At 42.6% G+C, this 20,961-nt stretch overlaps 1 protein-coding gene across 2 annotated transcripts in view; it reads left to right on the top strand.

Moving 5' to 3' along the window:
* Positions 1–4,828: 4,828 nt before the first annotated feature.
* exoc3l2a (exocyst complex component 3-like 2a) overlaps positions 4,829–20,961 on the top strand; it is a 30,991-nt gene continuing 14,858 nt past the window's right edge. The window contains exons 1-3 of one of the 2 annotated variants that reach the window (XM_060912254.1): positions 4,829–4,936; positions 10,074–10,637; positions 13,309–13,523. In XM_060912254.1, coding sequence (XP_060768237.1) covers positions 10,126–10,637; positions 13,309–13,523 — 727 coding nt within the window. In that variant the 5' untranslated portion in view covers positions 4,829–4,936; positions 10,074–10,125. Of the gene's footprint in view, positions 4,937–5,065; positions 5,089–10,073; positions 10,638–13,308; positions 13,524–20,961 lie in introns of those variants that run through there. The other variant, XM_060912255.1, reaches the window with a different exon arrangement.

Genomic DNA, 20,961 nt, shown 5'->3' with positions numbered 1-20,961 from the left:
TTGCTGTGAGGCGACAGCGCTAACCACTACGCCACCGTGCCACCCTAGGTGGTGTGTATGACTGGTAATTACAAACACTGGCCACTAGGCGATGTGTATGACTGGTGATCACTAACACTGGCCACTAGGTGGAGTGTATGACTGGTAATTACTAACACTGGCCGCTAGGTGGGGTATATGATTGGTAATTACTAACATTAGCCACTAGATGGAGTGTATGACTGGTAATTACTAACACTGGCCACTAGTTGGAGTGTATGACTGGTAATTACTAGCACTGGCCACTAGGTGGGGTATCTCATCTCATTATCTCTAGCCGCTTTATCCTTCTACAGGGTCGCAGGCAAGCTGGAGCCTATCCCAGCTGACTATGGGCGAAAGGCGGGGTACACCCTGGACAAGTCGCCAGGTCATCACAGGGCTGACACATAGACACAGACAACCATTCACACTCACATTCACACCTACGGTCAATTTAGAGTCACCAGTTAACCTAACCTGCATGTCTTTGGACTGTGGGGGAAACCGGAGCACCCAGAGGAAACCCACGCGGACACGGGGAGAACATGCAAACTCCTAGGTGGGGTATATGATTGGTAATTACTAACATCAGCCACCAGATGGAGTGTATGACTGGTAATTACTAACACTGGCCACTAGGTGGGGTATATGATTGGTAATTACTAACATCAGCCACTAGGTGGAGTGTCTCATCTCATCTCATCTCATTATCTCTAGCTGCTTTATCCTGTTCTACAGGGTCGCAGGCAAGCTGGAGCCTATCCCAGCTGACTACGGGCGAAAGGCAGGGTACACCCTGGACAAGTCGCCAGGTCATCACAGGGCTGACACATAGACACAGACAACCATTCACACTCACATTCACACCTACGGTCAATTTAGAGTCACCAGTTAACCTAACCTGCATGTCTTTGGACTGTGGGGGAAACCGGAGCACCCGGAGGAAACCCACGCGGACACGGGGAGAACATGCAAACTCCACACAGAAAGGCCCTCGCCGGCCACGGGGCTTGAACCCGGACCTTCTTGCTATGAGGCGACAGCGCTAACCACTACATAGTTGGTGTGTATGACTGGTAATTACTAAAGGCCAATTTATGCTGACAACCCAGTCCTCGCAGATGGCGTCACAGATGGCGTCTGCGAAGCCCCCCCCTTTGCAGACGCTCTGCGCACACCTCCCAAAAATTGTGACCACCGCAGACCGCCTCGCAGACAAGAGGGCTCTGATTGGTCCACTCTACATCCGCTGTACACGCACTTCCGCTTCCCTACTTTCCCGGTTTGTTTTGTTTTCACGACCGCCATTTTTAAAAACACAAGTGAAGATGGAGCAGCACGAAGAGCGGTTGATCGAGGAAGTGAGGAAGTATGTACATCTGTACGACTCCAGTTCTTGTCATTATAAGTAACCGGAGGATAAACACTCCACTAACCACACCCACGAACTACTTCTAGCAATTTCGCGACTTCGCACCCCTTTACGTTGTGGCGGTGAATAACATCGCGCACGCCTATTACTCCCCGCTCAACGATAAATTACCACTGTCTGCGAAAAGCTATCTGCGAAAGCCTTGTCGCAAGAGCATGCAGAGGCCTTAACAGCCACTAGATGGAGTGTATGACTGGTAATTACTAACACTGGCCACTAGGTGGTGTGTCTCATCTCATTATCTCTAGCCGCTTTATCCTGCCCTACAGGGTCGCAGGCAAGCTGGAGCCTATCCCAGCTGACTACGGGCGAAAGGCGGGGTACACCCTGGACAAGTCGCCAGGTCATCACAGGGCTGACACATAGACACAGACAACCATTCACACTCACATTCACACCTACGCTCAATTTAGAGTCACCAGTTAACCTAACCTGCATGTCTTTGGACTGTGGGGGAAACTGGAGTACCCAGAGGAAACCCACGGGGAGAACATGCAAACTCCACACAGAAAGGCCCTCGCCGGCCCCGGGGCTCGAACCCAGGACCTTCTTGCTGTGAGGCGACAGCGCTAACCACTACACCACCGTGCCGCCCTAGGTGGTGTGTTTGAGTGGCGAATACTAACACTAGCCACGAGGTGGTGTGTATGACTGGTAATTACTAACACTAGCCACTAGGCGGTGTGTATGACTGGTTATCACTAACTCTGGCCACTAGGCGTAATGTATGACTGGTAATTACTAACACTGGCCAACAGGTGGTGTGTATGACTGGTAATTACTAACACTGGTATGGTGGGAGGCACGCACAGGACCGAAACTATCAGAAAACAGCTCGATGGGTTTCTTTATGTATCCACACTCTATGCATATGGGGCTCCGCTCGCGCGGGCCTTTGGCTCTCACAGGAGCTCGACTACAAATCGACATATAACAACATAAAGTGCAAGAGTGCAATGAGTGCAACACTGCAGACAATAATGACACAATAGACAGACAATAAACAACACAAACAACATACTGTAAGGTGCAGAGTTGAGTGTGCATATTGAGATAGTATATGAAAGGGAATAAATAAATATAAACCTTGTGTGTGAGACACTGTAAACTTTGTCAGGCAATAGTGCATTATTGTCCACTGTGCAGAGATTGCAGTGTGAGTGTGTATTCAACAGTCTGTGAGAATCAGTCCAGTCCCTCAGAGTTGAGGAGTCTGATAGCATGTGGGAAGAAACTGTTACAGATCCTGGCTGTGAAGGCCCAAATGCTTCGGTACCTTTTATCAGACGGCATGAGGGTGAAGAGATTGTGTGAGGGGTGTGTGGGGTCAACCATGATACTGGTGGCTTTCCAGCTGTAGTGTGTGGTGTAAATGTCCATGATGGAGAGAAGAGAGACTCCGATGGTCATCTCAGCTCTCCTCACTATCCGCTGTAGGTTCTTGCAATCTGAGATGATGCAATTCCCAAACCAGACCATGATGCAGCTGCTCAGAATGCTCTCAATAGTCCCTCTGTGGAATATAGTGAGGATGGGTGATCGGAGATGGGTTTTCCTCAGCCTCTGTAGGAAGTAGAGGCACTGCTGGGCTTTCTTGACAATGGAGCTGGTGTTGAGGGACCAGGTGAGGTTCTCCACCAGATGAACACTGAGGAATTTGGTGCTCTTGACGTTCTCCATGAGTGAGCCGTCGAAGTACGTTGACCTGGTCATGATTGTGAATAAACCCCTTCAGGATGATTCAAAAGCCTGGCTCTTCGCATCAGGGTCATGCATCATCCTGTCAGGGTTTATTTCACAATAAAGACCAGGTCGATGTACTGTACTTTATCCCTGAAGTGTTTCCCTCTTCGAAAGGGTTTGAAGTAGAACTAAGTGGAACTGTGAAACAATGGAAGTAAATCCTGGATGGAGCTGAACGTTTAGTCAAGACTGAAACACAATGAGGCATGCTGTTACAGGAAAATAATCAATGATGAGGTGGTGTGATGAAGTGGAGTTACCGTTACCACCCTGAAGGTGATTATTTTCAGAGAACAGAACATCCTGAAGTGCTTTATTCCTCTTTGAAGACAGCAATTTCCAATGATTACAACTGTTTCATTTATTATCCAGTTATAGTTACGTTTCATGATGTGGAACGTCAAGAAACAAGGTAGTTCCGGTCCTGTTTTACATCAGCTCTAAAAAGTGAGTGGTTCCCTCATGAGCTGATCTGTTTTCTCTCTCTTGATGTTCATAAGACAAAAAAAAAGCTGAAAGTTACAGCTTTACCTCTGACACTGGAGACTCCTTCCATAAACGATAAACATCAAATAAACATCTCCTTACAGAAAATCTCATCATATCTACAATTCTACACTCACTGGCCAATTTATTTGGAACACTCATACATCCACCTGCTGTTTTGTTTGATGCAGTTCTCTAATCAATCATTTGATGCATCAAATCATACAGATACAAATCAAGAGCTTCAGTTCATGTTCACAATGTTCAAACGTCAGAATGGGAAAAATTGCAATCTCGAAATTAAGTGTGACTTTCTTTCTTTCACTGTGGCATGGGTGTTGGTTTGAGCCAGATGGAATGCTGGTTTGAGTATTTCTAGAAATTGCTGATCTCCACCTGGGTTTTCCACACACAACGTTTACACAGAATGGTACAGAAAACAAAAAACAATCATTGAGTGAGTGAGTGAGTGAGTGAGAAACAAACAGCTTGTTGATAAGAGAGCTCAGAGATTAGAAAATGGACAGATTTGAGGTGGTTCAAGCTTTTTTGCCAGGAAGGATATAGCAACTCATATAATCACTCTTTACAACCGTGGTGAGCAGAAAAGCATCTCAGCATGCAACAGAAAACAGAAGAACACATCGGGTTCCACTCCTGCAGCCAAGAACAGGGATCTTAGAATCAAGAACAAGTTTCTATTTAAGTGGACGGTGAGTGTATGTTGTCTTTGTTAAATAACAACCCAGGAAACAACAACAAAAAAATCTGTTTATTTTTTATTAGCCGTAGATGATGTAGAGATTCCTACATTCCACAGAAGTGTACATCGTTCCATGTGAAATGATAACGTGTTCGAATGAGCACAAAGCCGCTGTTCGAGAAAATGAACCTTCGGACCGATCGGAATCCAGAATTCAGTGGTAATGGAACAATATGAAATGATTGACAGAAAGAAAACTGGACAAAAGTTCTGAATTGGACATGAAGTTCAGACCGGGACTGTTCACGCAGCCGAGGCTGTGTGTGTATTCTGTATGTGTGTGTTTGTTTAGGGAGGGCGCCTCTGTTTCCTCAGGATAACACATCAGCATCTGGGAGCAAACGAAGTACCGGTGGCCGACATTCCATCAGACCTGTCTGGCATCTCTGAAGAACACACACACACACACACACACACCCCTTTGCTGCTTCTGTGGACCCTCATACAAGGGAATGGCACAGTAGTGAAGTGCCTTTCCACTGGAGCTGAAGGTAAGACTGTCTGTATGTGTGTGTGATGAATAAGTGATGTCATTTATGAATTAAAAATTACTCAGACTGATGAAAGTATTGAACCTTTCTTTTTTAAAAAAAACACAGTTGTTTAAAACTGCAGTGATGGAAAACGTTTAACTTCCATGCAGGTGTGTAAACTTTTGCTTCATAGCATTTCACTAAATGTGTTTTATTGTAGCATTTATTTCTCTGATAAGCTTCAGGTTCGGTAATTAATCGTTCAGTGTTAATGAAGCACTTGAAGTCTTGTCTTTGCCTCAGTTACACTTTTAATAAAGATTCCATCTCAAATATATCGTCTTAGTCTGAAGAAAACTTTGTTTGAATTATTCGCTAATCTGTAAGAGAGTCATTACATTTTGCAAACAAACAAACGAGAGCAGAATCACACACTGACCTAAAATTCTCAAATGTATTTGAATGAATTTCACCCAACACCTTGTTCTAGATAAACAGATAAACAGAAACCACTTCGACTTACAAAAGCAACAGAACGTTCCTGAAGTAGATCAGCACCAGGTTTCTGCGGAAGCTAATAATTCAATTTGTTAAAGTTGGATTTAGATGAAATTTATCTGTTGCTACAATTTCTGCAAATATAATTCGCCAATTAAATCGTTTTTGCTCATTTGAAGAAAACTTCCAGGAGGTCAGTGCTACTGTTCTTTATAACAGTTAGATTTAGATCGACGTTGCTAATCCTGGATCTGTGTAAAAATAAGAACACCCCCCACACAAAACTACTTTATTCATGTGTAATATTATGACAGTAAATAAATTTATACGACAGTATACAGTTAAGATTTGGCTTGGGTGCACAAACTTTTGCACAATAATGTGCAGATTGCTTTTCAGGATTGAAAATATCAGCAACAATGAGAATTTATCAGGAATATGATTGGATATAACTTTGGGTCATGACCTTTTGTTTTGTTTGTTTGTCTGTTTGGTTGGTTGTTGTTTTTCTCTTGTCGTTCTCACACACCCGCTTCATCGGTAAACGTGTGTGTGCTAACGTGAGGTTTTGTCCATCCTCACGCTCCTTTTATGTAAAGTTGTGTTGGTTATATAACCTCTGTATTTATGACTTTGTATGTGTCCCGACCCGCTGTGCTTCCTAAAGTCCCTGTATTTACGAACACACACTCTGTGAGCCACGCACCATAAAACAGTCAGTGTCACCAGACACACACTGCTCCCTGTGTGTGTGTGTGTGTGTGTGTGTGTGTGTGGGTGGGTGAGTGGGTGTGGGGGGCTTGTTTTTATATCTTTGTAAGGACCAAAGTCCCCAGAAAGATAGGAATATCTGACAGTTTCAACCTTGTGGGGACATTAGCTGGTTCTTTCAAGGAAAAACTTTTTTTGTTTTATTCTGTTTTTAAACAAAAATTGCAACTTTTATGAAAAACAGCTGAAAAGATAATGAGATTAAGTGGTAGATTTAGGTGCAGTATAGCTTTAATCAGCTATCATGCAAATGGAAGGTCCTCATAAGGATAGTAAGAAAAATGTGTGTGTGTGTGTGTGTGTGTGTGTGTGTGTGTGTGTGTGTGTGTGTACTTGTACTTGCTACATATTAAAGACCTGAATGCATTTTCTTGCCAACAGAGTTAAGACATTTTTGGAAAGTGAGGACATTTTGGCTGGTCCTCACTTCTTCAAAGGGAAGTTTGAGGGTTAAGACTTAGTTTTAGGGTTCAGGTTAGAATGAAGTCTAGGTTAGGGTAAGGGATGGGGTTAGACATTTAGTTGAGATGGTTAAGATTAGGGTAAGGGGCTTGGGAATGAATGATGTCACTGAGTCCCCACAATGATAGAAGTATGATAGAGTGTGTGTGTGTGTGTGTGTGTGTGTGTGAGAGAGAGAGAGAGAGAGAGAGAGTATAAGTGTTGACAAATGTATGAAGATCCACATGCTGACTTGCTGACACACTCTTTGCCTGCTAGGGCGAGCCTTTCCTGCAGGAGCAGGTGTGTATGAACACGTGTGTGTGTGTGTGTGTGTGTGTGTGTGTGTGTGTTGGTAATATAGTATTTGTACAGCATGTGTAAGTTTCACAGATGTCCTGACACACATGCACGTACATCATAGATGTTTTTAGGGACTGAATGGAGTTCTCTAGGGACTGGATGGAGTTCATGTATAAGCGTAATATTAGCATTGTCCATCATTTTGGTTAATTTTTTTAATTTATTAATTTTATTTCTTGATCTCACCATCATCTGTACTGACCATGATGGTCTCCTTATAAACTTCGCCCAGTTTACACCTGATCTCTTTATACTTTAGTTATTAGTTTATTTTGAGTGATAGCAGCTAACTAACAAGCGTTATGCTTAGCATTCAGTGGTCACATTTTCAGGGAGGATGGTGGTTTAAAATGATGATTTTTGGTCACTTTAATGTGTAGCTCGGAAGGTTTTCCCTGAAAAGAACAAATCTGAAAAGGAAAAAAAATCTTCAAACCAAAATAAACCAAGAACTTTGCTTTATAGAGTGGTACGGTGGTGTAGTGGTTTGCACTGTCACCTCACAGCAAGAAGGTTCTGGGTTCGAGCCCAACGAGGGCCTTTCTGTGCGGAGTTTGCATGTTCTCCCCGTATCTGTGTGGGTTTCCTCCGGGTGCTCCGGTTTCCCCCACAGTCCAAAGACATGCAGGTTAGGCTAATTGGTGACTCTAAATTGACCATAGGTGTGAATGTGAGTGTGAATGGTTGTTTGTCTCTATGTGTCGGCCCTGCGATGATCTGGCGACTTGTCCAGGGTGTACCCAGCTTCTCGCCCATCGTCAGCTGGGATAGGCTCCAGCTTGCCTGCGACCCTGCACAGGATAAGCAGTTACGGATAATGGATGGATGGATTTGCTTTATAACAGTGAACTAGCAAGCTATCTAGCTAGTTAGTTACGTTTAGCTCCTTGGACAGTGGCCAAATTTTCAGGCAGGATTCTGGGTTAAAATGAATGATACTAAAAATCCTTATTTTTACTTAACTAGAAAGACTTTTCCGCAGAAACTTTCTGAGGAAAATATAAAAATATCCTCAAACACAAATAGCATGCTAGTCAGCCTGTTAATGCAAGAAATGAATTAATGATCAAAGGTAATGCAAATGTAACATTTTATTCACTTTATGTTCAAATATCATTCACTATTTTCATGATTATTATCTCATTTTATGGCACTCTTACCGTAGCTCGCATGCTATTTCTGCTTCACTAACGTATGCCAAAACATCTCCTAAAGCTTTGCTAGCTTATTTATTTACACAGTATTTTTGAAAGCAAGCAGGGTATCATGAAGGAATCTTTGTCTTTAGTATCTGCACTGTTAGCACAATGCTAACAGAATTTCATATGTCCATATTACCTCACTTTACAAGTTCTCCTCTGTAATTGTTCGGCTTTATCGGTTGACCTGAAGAACCGGCACAGCAGCCAGGCCAAACAAAACAGTTTTTCCCATTTGTTGTTTATATAAAACTGTCTTTAAAACATACATATTACGAGAAAAATAAACAGCACTTTCCTCTCAGGCGTACAATATTTATGAATCAGGTTTCCTATTCGAGATAAAAATATTGGAAGAGGATACACCTCCAGACCTTGGAGTGAAAACACGGCACAAATTCAACAAACACTAGCGCTCATGCCAAACAAAGCAAACACACACACGGTTGCTTATTCTTACCAAGTCTTGTTCTCTCTTTCTAATATATCACTTGTTCAAGTAAACACTCAAACAATAAATTAACAACAGCTAGTTCTGATATCATGCTACATTTAGACATGGTCATGTTTTCACTGAGGGCGGCACGGTGGTGTAGTGGTTAGCGCTGTTGCCTCACAGCAAGAAGGTCCTGGGTTCGAGCCCTGGGGCCGGCGAGGGCCTTTCTGTGTGGAGTTTGCATGTTCTCCCCGTGTCCGCGTGGGTTTCCTCCGGGTGCTCCGGTTTTCCCCACAGTCCAAAGACATGCAGGTTAGGTTAACTGGTGACTCTAAATTGACCGTAGGTGTGAGTGTGAATGGTTGTCTGTGTCTATGTGTCAGCCCTGTGATGACCTGGCGACTTGTCCAGGGTGAACCCCGCCTTTCGCCCATAGTCAGCTGGGATAGGCTCCAGCTTGCCTGCGACCCTGTAGAAGGATAAAGCAGCTAGAGATAATGAGATGAGATGAGATGTTTTCACTGAGTTTACTAGAAGAGTCGACATGAATGCCACATGCTGGTTGTGACTTTAATCTGAAATCAAACATTTTTATGATCGCTTCAAGTACACAGCTGTGATGAAGTGTTAGTGGCTGTGGATTGTAGTTAGCAGTTAATGCTAAATGTACCTGGTGTCACTGGAGTAGTAGTAGCACTAGAACAGAGCTCATCTCATCTCATCTCATCTCATCTCATCTCATCTCATTATCTCGAGCCACTTTATCCTTCTACAGGGTCGCAGGCAAGCTGGAGCCTATCCCAGCTGACTACGGGCGAAAGGCGGGGTACACCCTGGACAAGTCGCCAGGTCATCACAGGGCTGACACATAGACACAGACAACCATTCACACTCACATTCACACCTACGGTCAATTTAGAGTCACCAGTTAACCTAACCTGCATGTCTTTGGACTGTGGGGGAAACCGGAGCACCTGGAGGAAACCCACGCGGACACGGGGAGAACATGCAAACTCCACACAGAAAGGCCCTCGCCGGCCACAGGGCTTGAACCCGGACCTTCTTGCTGTGAGGCCACAGCGCTAACCACTACACCACCGTGCCGCCCTAGAACAGAGCTGTATATTAGTAAATAACCAATATTTCTGAGGTAAATGTTGATGTTTCGGATAATTTGGTACCACTCTTTCCACTGTCACTGGGTCTTTAACTGTGTAGCTATGTGCTATCAGAGTTGTTAGCTAGCTTAAACGCTGGGAATCTGTATCTATTAAAAGTGCCTAGAAATACACTCTTGTTGTCCTGGCTTTAACCACTTGAATAGTCTCAAAAGTGTTTGTGTTCCAATTTTCAATCAAAAACACTTGTCCTGTGGTTCGGTATCAAAGGCTGTATTTGACGTAAATGCTAAATTGTTTAATTCTGTGATTGTTCTGTTTGTTGACAGGACAATCCCACGGCAATTTTGTTTCCCAGCACTGATCCCTTCCAGAGCCACCATGCCCATTCTGAAGAAGCTCCCTGGGAGGTCCAGGAGTAACCTCAACAATAGTGACGTGATGCTTAAGAATAACCATGACAACAGTGAAACAATGCTACAGAGTAACCATGGCAACGGTGAGCTCATCCTTCCACCATCCAGCCTCAACCCGTTCGAAGACGTGGACCTAGATGTGGGTTGGAATGAGGAAGAAGGTGGGGTATGGGAGAGAGGGCGGGGCCTGACAAGGTCATCGCGGGATGGCGAGGCACTGGAGAATGAGGTGAACGCGGAGCTCCATGGAGGGCTGAAGGTCACAGACAGGTCAAAGGGCAGCTCTCCTCTGAGAGGGACCCTGGAGCGCATATGTGGCTCATCACCGCTGAAGACATTGGGGAAACTGAGCAAAGGGCTGCGCATGACTGGACGAAATGTATGGAGCAACACCCTGCCAGCCACACCCACTACCGGGAAGGAGAAGAAGAAGAAGAATCACAGGAGACCATCTGAGGAGATCATGACCTTGCTGAGGTCAGTGAATCATTGCATTAAAAACAAGATCACATCAGCGAGGACAAGACGATGTCCGTGTGTATTTAACAGAAACGATTTTGAGTGACTGTCGTTACATTGTTAGATTTGTATTTTAGCGGAAAACTAAAGAAGCAAACTTCAGACACCATAAAGATCATGGCTGATCAACCACCATTTTGATAAGTTGGAATGTTGTGAATGTTTCATTTTTCGCCATACCATGTCTTAAAATGGAGCCCTCATTAGCACCGCATACTGTAAGTAACATAGCTGTTTATAATTAGCTTGTTTAGCGCTGATTGTGTGTGTGTGTGTGAGTGTGTGTGTGTGTGTGTGGTAGCACTGTGTGGAAAGATTGGCTCTATTAATACCAGGTACATTGTTTCCCCTGGTGCAATGGGCTGTGTCTCTCTGCTATCATAAACACACAAACACACATCCGTTTGTTTATTTATAATACACAAAAAACTATTTTGCAGGAGGGACACAATGAAACGTTCAGGTCATGTCCGTTCACCCTTACCGCTGCTTAATTAATTCTTATGGAGTTATTCAGGAAACTGGCTAAAGAACACACGCCTTGGGAAACACTCCTGGAAAGACCAGATGAAATTTAAAAAAAAAAAGGAAAAAAGAAAAAAAATCCTGCTGCATGATAGATGTGTGTAAATTGAGAGAGGGCTGTGTTTGGGAGTGCTGATGTAATGAGAGGTCAATTTTTACTTTTTCAATTCTCCTTCCTCTTTGTTTAAAAACAGGTTTGATAACACTTTACACTGTTCTTTCTTCAACCTAACTAACAAATGTGTTAAATCAAGCGGAAGTACAGTAAATGTACGTAAATCAACCTCATAGGATTTTCAAAAATAGCACATTTTACAAAATTAAAGCAGCAGTTTGTCATGTTCAGTGCCCTTTGCTGACTACAAGGTGAATTGCAGTTACAATAAAAACACTGACAAGTTTTCTCATTGTCTTCAACTGGCCCCACCCGACTGTTTAAACTGTATACCCCTCATGAGCTGACTATTACAGAAAACAAGGAAGCATCCAGCAGCTGTTTTCCTTAAGGTAGCCAAGCTCATTTCTGGGCCTGAAAATTTTAAACAGAAGCTTAAACAATAAGAATTAAAAAAAAAAAAGGTCAGATTTAAAATGCGGTAATGTTGCACATCATTATTTTTCTAAGGTCTCTTTGAAATGATATGATTGTTACAGGTCAAGATCCCATGCAAAAATGACAAACTGCACCTTTAAGTTGAAAGTTCCAAGTGAAATTATATGATCATGCCTTCTAAAAGGGACAGGAGAGTCGCAGTGTGGAACAATAAGTCAAGTCAAGTCAACTTTATTGTCAAATATGCTATACATGCTCGACATACAGCACAGATGAAATTTCAGTCCTCTCTGACCCACGGTGCAAACAGGCAATGCAATAAATAAAAATAGAATAATTGAAAAAACAAACAAACAATATAAACAGTATAAACACTCTAGATAAGAACAAGACATAGACTAAACACTCATATATACACACACACACACACACACACACACACACACACACACACACACACACACACACATAAATTGGTGCAAATAAACAAACAGTCAAGGGCACTTGAGGTATAGCAGGTAAACATGAAATAAGCAGTATAAACAAACTAGCAGCTGTTAAGTTGAGGTAGTGCGGAATAGTGCAAATGAGCGAGGTAAAGTGAGATGTGCGGTCCCTGAGTTCAGTGTGTTAATGAACGATGAGATGTGTGTGTGTGTGTGTGTGTGTGTGTGTGTGTGTGTGTGTGTGTGTGTGTGTGTGTGTGTGTGTTTGGGGGGGAACTGTGAGGATGACATGTCAGATGCTGAAGGGGGGGCGGGGGGGAGTGCGAGCAGAATCTGTGGCAGGGGGCAGAGGGAGGAGGAGGGACAGAACAGGGAGGGAGTTGAGCCTCCTGACCGCCTGGTGAAAGAAACTGTTCTTGAGCCTGCTGGTTTTGGCCCGGAGACTCCGCAGTCTCCTCCCCGACGGCAGCAGACTGAAGAGGTTGTGAGATGGGTGGGTGGGGTCACCTGCAATCCTGATGGCTTTGCGGGTGAGGCGGGAGTTATAAATATCCATTAGAGAAGGGAGAGAGACACCAATGATCCTCTCGGCTGCTCTCACGATGCGCTGCAGAGTCTTGCAGCAGGACACGGTGCAGGCGCTGTACAGTACCACACGGTGATAACAAATTCCAAGGTATCCAAGATCAGACCCAGTCTTGAGAATGTTGCAGTGTTTAACTACATGGTGAAGAAATTAATGTGGTTTGAGGCAAAAATAAAAGGTTTTGAGTGAGACAGACTTCCATTACTCATCGCAGTAGTACGTAACCAAAGAAACATACTCGGATGCCAGATATGCCTTGGCTCCTCGACTACATTTGGAGGAAAGGGGAACATTGTGTAAGTCTGACCTTTTGCCAAAAATTTCCACTCTTAAACTGTTACAGAGGTAGTTTAACACAGCAAGCTGAACCCTTGCACTGGAATGTTCTGTTACATTTAACGTCATCCAATTGGAAAATCCGTTGGATCCCGTACAAAGATAATGTGATGTCTGACAATGTCCTGCACATGCGATACTTGTTATACTGTGGTATTCTCTTCATCTGTTCCCTCTGTGCAGGCTGGCGGGCCGGAGGAAGAAGAGCGAGCGGAGGGAGAGTCTCCCCGAGGGGGAGGTGAACGATGATGATGATGAGGACCCTGACCGTCAACCTTCATTCCTGCGCAGCCTGGGCAAACTTCGTGGAGACTCGTTCACCAGCCGGGACTCCCAGGAGGCTGAGCGGGAGAGCCCAGAGGAAGAGACGCCCATCAAACGCAGGGAACCGCTGTCAGGTGAGAACCTTTGTCCTTGTTAGTGTTAACTTCTTTCTACAGTGTTGACACCTGGCCTGGAATTTCGTCATTTTAGGGGCAAGGCCACTTGGCCTTTTGTGCTGTCAATTTTTTGAGGGCACGAAGGCCAAAAGCCAGGGCACCAAGGCCATAAAATAAAACAATGATTTTAAGTTCACGTCTATAATGAATTTAATTTAAGGACTAATGACTCTTCTGAGGAAGATTGGAGTCTCAGTCGAAACTATCAAGCAGGTAAAGAAACATCTCCTACACTATTATGTCGAGAAGATAAGAAAATATTGAACACATCTAAACTTATCGATCCATCACTCACTTCAAAAATTGTAAAACTTATTAAACCTATATCCTCCCATAATTTTTGTTCAATTGACACAGAATGTGCAAGAGCATTTTCAGACTGTACTACTACGCAGATTTTTGATAAATCAAAATTGAGCCTGGAGTTCATCAAAATGTTTGACTGTAAATGGAACATATACTAGCATGCAGGTTACTGATTAACTCATAAGAGCCCAGACCGATTTCTCAATCAAGGAAAATTATCGAGGAAATAAAATGAACTAAATAGACGACAAAGAAAACATTTCTGACCTTTTATTTTTTAAAATATCACTTTCATGTCTCAAGATCTGAAATATTAAATTGCAAATTTGCAGAACACTGCAACACTATTACACTGTTAACCCCAAAGTTCATTCTATGCAAACAGTTTGAGTAAATACCACTTTTAAAGATTAGTTTTATTGCATTACTTAAACAGTATGAGTATATGAAGAGTATATGAGACAGTCATTGCGTGTACTCATGTTTGTAATTTAAACAAACTTAAAGGGCTCCTGACAGCAAAAAATATGTTAAATTGTTAATTTCAGCCATATTGAGTTGAATAAAATGACATATTTACTTCACATATCGCGCGACAGAATAGTAACAAACATCGTTTTGAATGGCCCGCCACGCAGATAAATCGATATCATAGTGAGCCAACCCACGGCCGAGGAAGAAGGCGGATATGACGTCACATGTAGAACCACTGACAGACATTTTCTCAACTTCTCGTTGTTCACTAGTGCTTTGCAAGTGAATATTTTTGCGTCTGAGTCGTTTATTTTGGTGAATAGAGTAGAGTGGGGGAAAAAGCCCCCCTTAAGGAAAATTCAGTTTTTCTCCAAGTTGAAATGAACCATGTGTTTAGTTTTAATCATAGTTTTTGACAACAGTGACATGAACAATAATGCCACCTAAAGTTTGCCTAAAGTTAATACTTAATTTTTTTTTTTTTACAAAAACAAACATTGTGCCAAGGGGGCCTTTTACCCCCCCAGTGGGGTAAAAGGCCCCCTGAGGTGGGGCAATAGGCCCCCTCACTCAAAAAAAGCTGTTTGGATAGCAAAAGTGTTTACTTAAGCCTATAATGTGAAAGAAACAAGAAAATATCCCTGAATTAATGAATAGATGCATTATTTTATTATATTTCACATTTTAATTTCAATTTTTTTTATTTCAATTATTTTTAATATTAAGTTCAAATTACTTGCTTTACTCAACCAGGTAAGCGAGATGTTATTAAAAACTATGTATCTGCTATTCAGAAATGTATGAAATACAGTAATTATGATAAAAGGAAATGATGCCCCCTGGGGGCCATTTACCCTGCCATTAAGGGGGCGTTTTACCCCACAGACTACACTTTTACAAAAAAGGGTCTTACTTTCAAAATGTGATTCAACTTTTTATACCTAATGTATTTTTTTTAACGTACTGACTTGTCTACTCATACCACATACACAGCTGTGATATCTGACGAAATAGCAGCTATCTAAATACAGTTTTACTGATATCTGAAAATTATATCACTTACCATGAAATTTGATTTCTCTCCGCTGCGTTGCTGATATGCGATCCACAGTGGATATTTGTATATCCCCGTTGTCAAGCCAGTCCATAGCAACAATAGAAATGTAACTTTGCGCCATCTGGTGGTTATTTTGGGTAAAACAGGCCAGGGGCGTATTACCCCACGGGGGCGTATTACCCCACTCTACTCTATGCCTGCTCGTTGTGTGGCTGGATTTTGCTCAAACACCAGGGAAGCTGGGTATAGTCTGTATACCTTTCCCAAGGATTCCATCAGATGCGAAGAGCAGGCAAAACAAAGTGCACCAGACATGGGACATGTGGACTCCCAATGACAGGTGGGCCTCTGACAGACATGTGACACTTGTTTGATTAGTTGTTGATTGATGATTTTTCGGTGTAGATCTCCATCTTGTAATGAGATATTTACTAATAAATAATAGCAATAGGTGAATTTGTTCATGATTCAAAGTTCTGCTACAGTTCCGCTGCAATACCATGTTGGCTGGACCTTATAGGCCTAACATGCAATTGAATTTCATCACTTCATAGAAGTTTTTATTCTTATCAAATAAAAATGTGAGAAAACGGCCTAAATCTAAAAGACTATGAACTTTCAAGAGAGCATATTTTTTTAAAAGGAAATCAATGCGGTAATATTGTCCGCATGCCCCCCCCCCCCCCCCCCCCCCCCCCAAGACTAGATCTATTATTATTATATTACCATTCAGTGTTTTGGAGCCTCCCGATGTCAGCTGGGATCACGACGTCCTCTGCATTGGGCCCCTCGTCGTCTGTGTCCGAGTCGGAAATCTCGCCTTCTGCAGGCAAATCGTCCAGATACGGTTCAAAACGATGAGGCAAAATGCCACCCACTGCTTCGTCTTCATGTAATCAGACATATCCAGTGTCAACCTCAAAAAGGGCCTCAGTTTCTGAAGACTGGTCAGAAAATCGCTCTGTTTCGTCGGCCATAGCTGCCTTGAAGGCCGAGCAGTCGTTCTGCATGTGTTGTCACGGCAAATATGGCGGCCACTGACAGTGACTTAGTGCTTTGCCAGATTGACGCAACTTCGCACAAAGACTAATCTACTGATTTCGTTCTGTTGGTGGTTAGTTCTATCGTGAAAGTGATCAGTGGTGTTTGTAGTTTTATTACAGAAACCTATTTTAGAGCATAATTTTGCTGTCAGGAGCCCTTTAAACTATCATGTTTTACCTCAGGCCACAGTGCACTCACCTCTTGAAAAAAGCATCCATTGTTTTGCAGTTTTTAGCTGCATCTTCAAAGTTTTTTTTATGGCACCTCTCCCTCCGCTCCTTGCTTGGCATAATTATTACTAGGGGGTAAATGAATAAAAATAAATGTTAATGTTGTAATGACGCCAAAAACAATGAGATAAAATCTCTTGCGATGGTGATCTCGTCAAGATGGCAGCAGTTACACTTTGGTTAAACAGCAAAAAGAAACATACAATACTAGTAACAAAACAATGCTAACTGTATAGATTAAAAAAGTGGCTATGAACAGACAACAGCACATATCACGTATCATATTACGGCAGGAACAAGCAGTAGTAACATCCATGACCTTACGCTTAAAGCTCGACAAAGGAAAAACTTGACAGCAAGCTAATTAGCATTTGTTACCGGCTACAGTCGGTACTCGGCACGTTAAAAGTGGGACAACATTGTAACAACATAACGCTACTGTACAAGCAATGCTTATTTAATGGTAACAAACTTAAGCCCTATATGTTGAAATTCCTATCTTATTCGTTCGTTAATTTATCACACAGTCTTACCTCAGTCAACTTCTTCCCTCCTTCTGTGAAAATTCAACGTCTCAGTTCATGCCAGGCTCGAGTCCGAGCCACCACTGATGAGTTGCCCAATAAGAATCCAGAATGTCATCAAAAGATGTATTTTTTTCTCAATAGACGCAGGTGATGTTAAAGCCTATTGGCAGTCACGAGGCAGACTACAAAACCGCAAAACCGCAGGGCATCAAGGCCACTGTGGCCTTACAGCAGATATTTTTTTCCAAGGGCACAAGGCCAAATTGAGAGGGCACGAGACCTATGGCCCTCGTGGCCCTCGTGAAATTCCTGCCCTGGTTGACACAACACTTTGACGGGTCAGCCACAATCAGATGTACCTACTTGTTTGAGATCATGTAACACTATGTAACAGCCTTCGATTTATGTTTATTAAACTATTTCATATGTTGTAATGGTAGACTATCATTGCCAATGTATGACGTTTCAAAGCTAGATCATAATTTACCACCACTGAATCCATGTTTCAGTTTTTTTTATCAGACAAACTCTTCATGTTGCACATTTTCACCATGTAACGCATGTTCATTTGATTTAATACCCCAGAATGCATCATTGCTGCTTAAACTTGGCAATAATTTGTCAAACACTAACTGTTTTAGTAAATCAGCAGATTTTTGAGGAACAAATTGACAGCTGAATCACGGAATTCTGATAAAAATGAAATCTTTCACAATAGTTTTGTCAGTGGGGGGTGCTGAACCTAATTTGTTTTCTTTGTCACTGCAAAGTTGAAAATGGCCTGAGAAATCTTATTTAATGCATTTTAATAAACACTTTAAATTAAATACAGACATTTTATGTAGTATGTGATATGACTTGATACAAAAACCTTGTTGCTGGGGGCATATGTTTGCAAAATTCACATACCAAAGATTTTGCGTGTCATTTCCGTTGTTTTCTGTAGTGTCTGTAACGGTCTTGCTGTAACAGAATGCTGCAGAATTTTTTTACCATTTTTGGTGATTATGACATGCATTGGTCCTGTTGGCCTCATGTAGGGCTCTAGTTACATATTCATACGTCTTTAGTTGTTATATTAATAGATATATTTGCAATATGTAGTGTCCGTAACGGGTGTAGTGTCCGTAACGTTATGTGTAACATTGTTCAACAAGTATATAAGCTATGTAATCTTTGATGGAAAGGACAACCAACTGTCAATTAATTAAGGAACTAGTATAATAAGCCGATACTATGCATAAAATGATGTTTTGTGAGCCCAATAATTGGAGCTTTAATAAAGTGTTGTGAAATTTTGTGTTTCTCTGTCTAATATCGGGGTCCCTGATAACCTGTCACATAACTAGAAGACCCAGCAAATATATGTAACTACACTCAATTGTAACATTCGACAGGGCACTTTATGGCATAACAGTTCGTTGCCCCATCAACATTTGCTTTTGAGGTGTTTTAAGTGGATCTATCCCGTTATATCTTTTAATGTAGTGTCCGTAACGTCAACAACCTAGCAGAATGGGGCATGTATAAAATGAGGTATATTTTCAAAACGGAAAGAGAATGCTACATGAAATTTTAGGTATGGGACCCCAATATGTTCAAGCCCATAATATCACAGTTTTGACCATTTTGGGTAACCTTTGTTTTTTTGTTATTTTGGAACCTATAAGGTCCATCTGATCTTGGCTGACCCGTATGACACTTTACTTGGCTGGTGTACTCGCATCATTTTGAAAAAAGTTAAATAAAGGCGAAATAAAGTATCCAAACATGATCAACTACAATTGGGTTTGCACTGACATTGTGCCATTTATGGACAGATTCTGAATAATGACTTTGCACGAATGATTCATGCAAGAAAACAAGGAAGAGTGGGAAACAAATAAAAAGAGAGAGAGGCATGATTGTGAATAGATATGACCTGACCCTCGTCTTTCCTCAGCCTGTTTACGTCGCTGTTTGGTAGTCAGCACATCAGAATGAACAAGCAGCAGGTCAGGACCTGACTGACGCCTTCTTTTCTTCTTCATCCGAGAGAGACAGAAAGAATGTTGACCTTAATGCTTAAAGAGATCTGAATTACAGGAGCAGAGGTTTGTACACCTGTGAACCCTGATCCCTTTATTGGCAGCCCATTGATGTGTGTTCAGATCGCTAACAAGCCGGAAGTCCATTCCGTCTACAGCCGGAGACTTCATCACCTCGCCCACAATGCTTTGCTCTTAATAAGTAGCTCAAGGTCTTAGGGTCTATCTGAGTCATTGGCAATCAACTGCAAAACCAGGAAACCAGGATGTACATTCAGTCCACTGCGGATTTGTCCAGATAAGACTTTCAGCAGAAGCCGTGTCAACGCTCAGAGTGTTCTAATTGCGAGAACACCCTTAATGACAAAACAGCACACTTTCACACAGTACATAATGTGTTTCTCACACTCTGAAAACACTTGACACAACAAAGCAGGTTTTAACTGACAGTATTTCAAGTCACAAAATCAAATGTACCGTACCAGAACATTTCAATCAAACAAGACATATTTGATGTATTAAGTTTGTTGCTTGAGTTTTACTTCGAAGCTATGAAGATGTAGAGTGCATCAGAATAACACTTCAAAGATGACTGAGGTGTGTAGTTTCGATGATGCTCTATAAAGTGCTACATTAGCTTTGTAACTCCAGCACTTAGCTAAAGAACAAACTCCAAAAATGAAAGTCTTCAGCTCAGATGAAGAAAGTGATTTGTGTTTATTTTCACATATTTTGTTTGCTAGCTGCTTAATATGAGCAAACATGACAGGATTTCTGAGGGAATTCTCATCTCTCATTATCTCTAGCCGCTTTATCCTTCTACAGGGTCGCAGGCAAGCTGGAGCCTATCCCAGCTGACTACGGGCGAAAGGCAGGGTATACCCTGGACAAGTCGCCAGGTCATCACAGGGCTGACGCATAGACACAGACAACCATTCACACTCACATTCACACCTATGGTCAATTTAGAGTCACCAGTTAACCTAACCTGCATGTCTTTGGACTGTGGGGGAAACCGGAGCACCCGGAGGAAACCCACGCGGACACGGGGAGAACATGCAAACTCCACACAGAAAGGCCCTCGCCGGCCCCGGGGCTCGAACCCAGGACCTTCTTGCTGTGAGGCGACAGCGCTAACCACTACACCACCGTGCCGCCCCTGAGGGAATTTTAAACTCATATTTATCAATTTTCATACTTCTCACTGCTAACCTTTAGCCATCTCGCCTAAATGACTAAACCTGACAGGGTTACTGAAAGGATTTTAACTTCCAGTCATAAATGTTTGTAATTGGCCATAGGTGTGGTTGATCCATCCATCCATCCATCCATCCATCCATCCATCCATCCATCCATCCATCCATCCATCCATCCATCCATAACTGCTTATCCTATGCAGGGTCATGGGCAAGCTGGAGCCTATCCCAGCTGACTATGGGTGAGAGGCGGGGTACACCCTGGACAGGTCACTGGATCAGCGCAGAGCTGACACATAGAGACAAACAACCATTCACACTCGCATTCACACCTATGGTCAATTTAGAGCCACCAATTATCCTAACCTGCATGTCTTTTGACTGTGGGGGAAACCGGAGCACCTGGAGGAAACCCACACTGACACGGGGAGAACATGCAAACTCCACACAGAAAGGCCACTGGGCTTAAACCCAGAACCTTCTTGCTGTGAGGTGACAGTGCTAACCACTACACTACCATGTCACTGGTGTGGTT

This window comes from Neoarius graeffei, chromosome 28 (assembly GCF_027579695.1).
Source record: "Neoarius graeffei isolate fNeoGra1 chromosome 28, fNeoGra1.pri, whole genome shotgun sequence".
In the NCBI taxonomy this organism is placed as follows: Eukaryota; Metazoa; Chordata; class Actinopteri; order Siluriformes; family Ariidae; genus Neoarius; species Neoarius graeffei.
The sequence above is the reverse complement of the archived record's forward strand: the minus strand, read 5'-3'. Positions and strand labels throughout refer to the sequence as shown.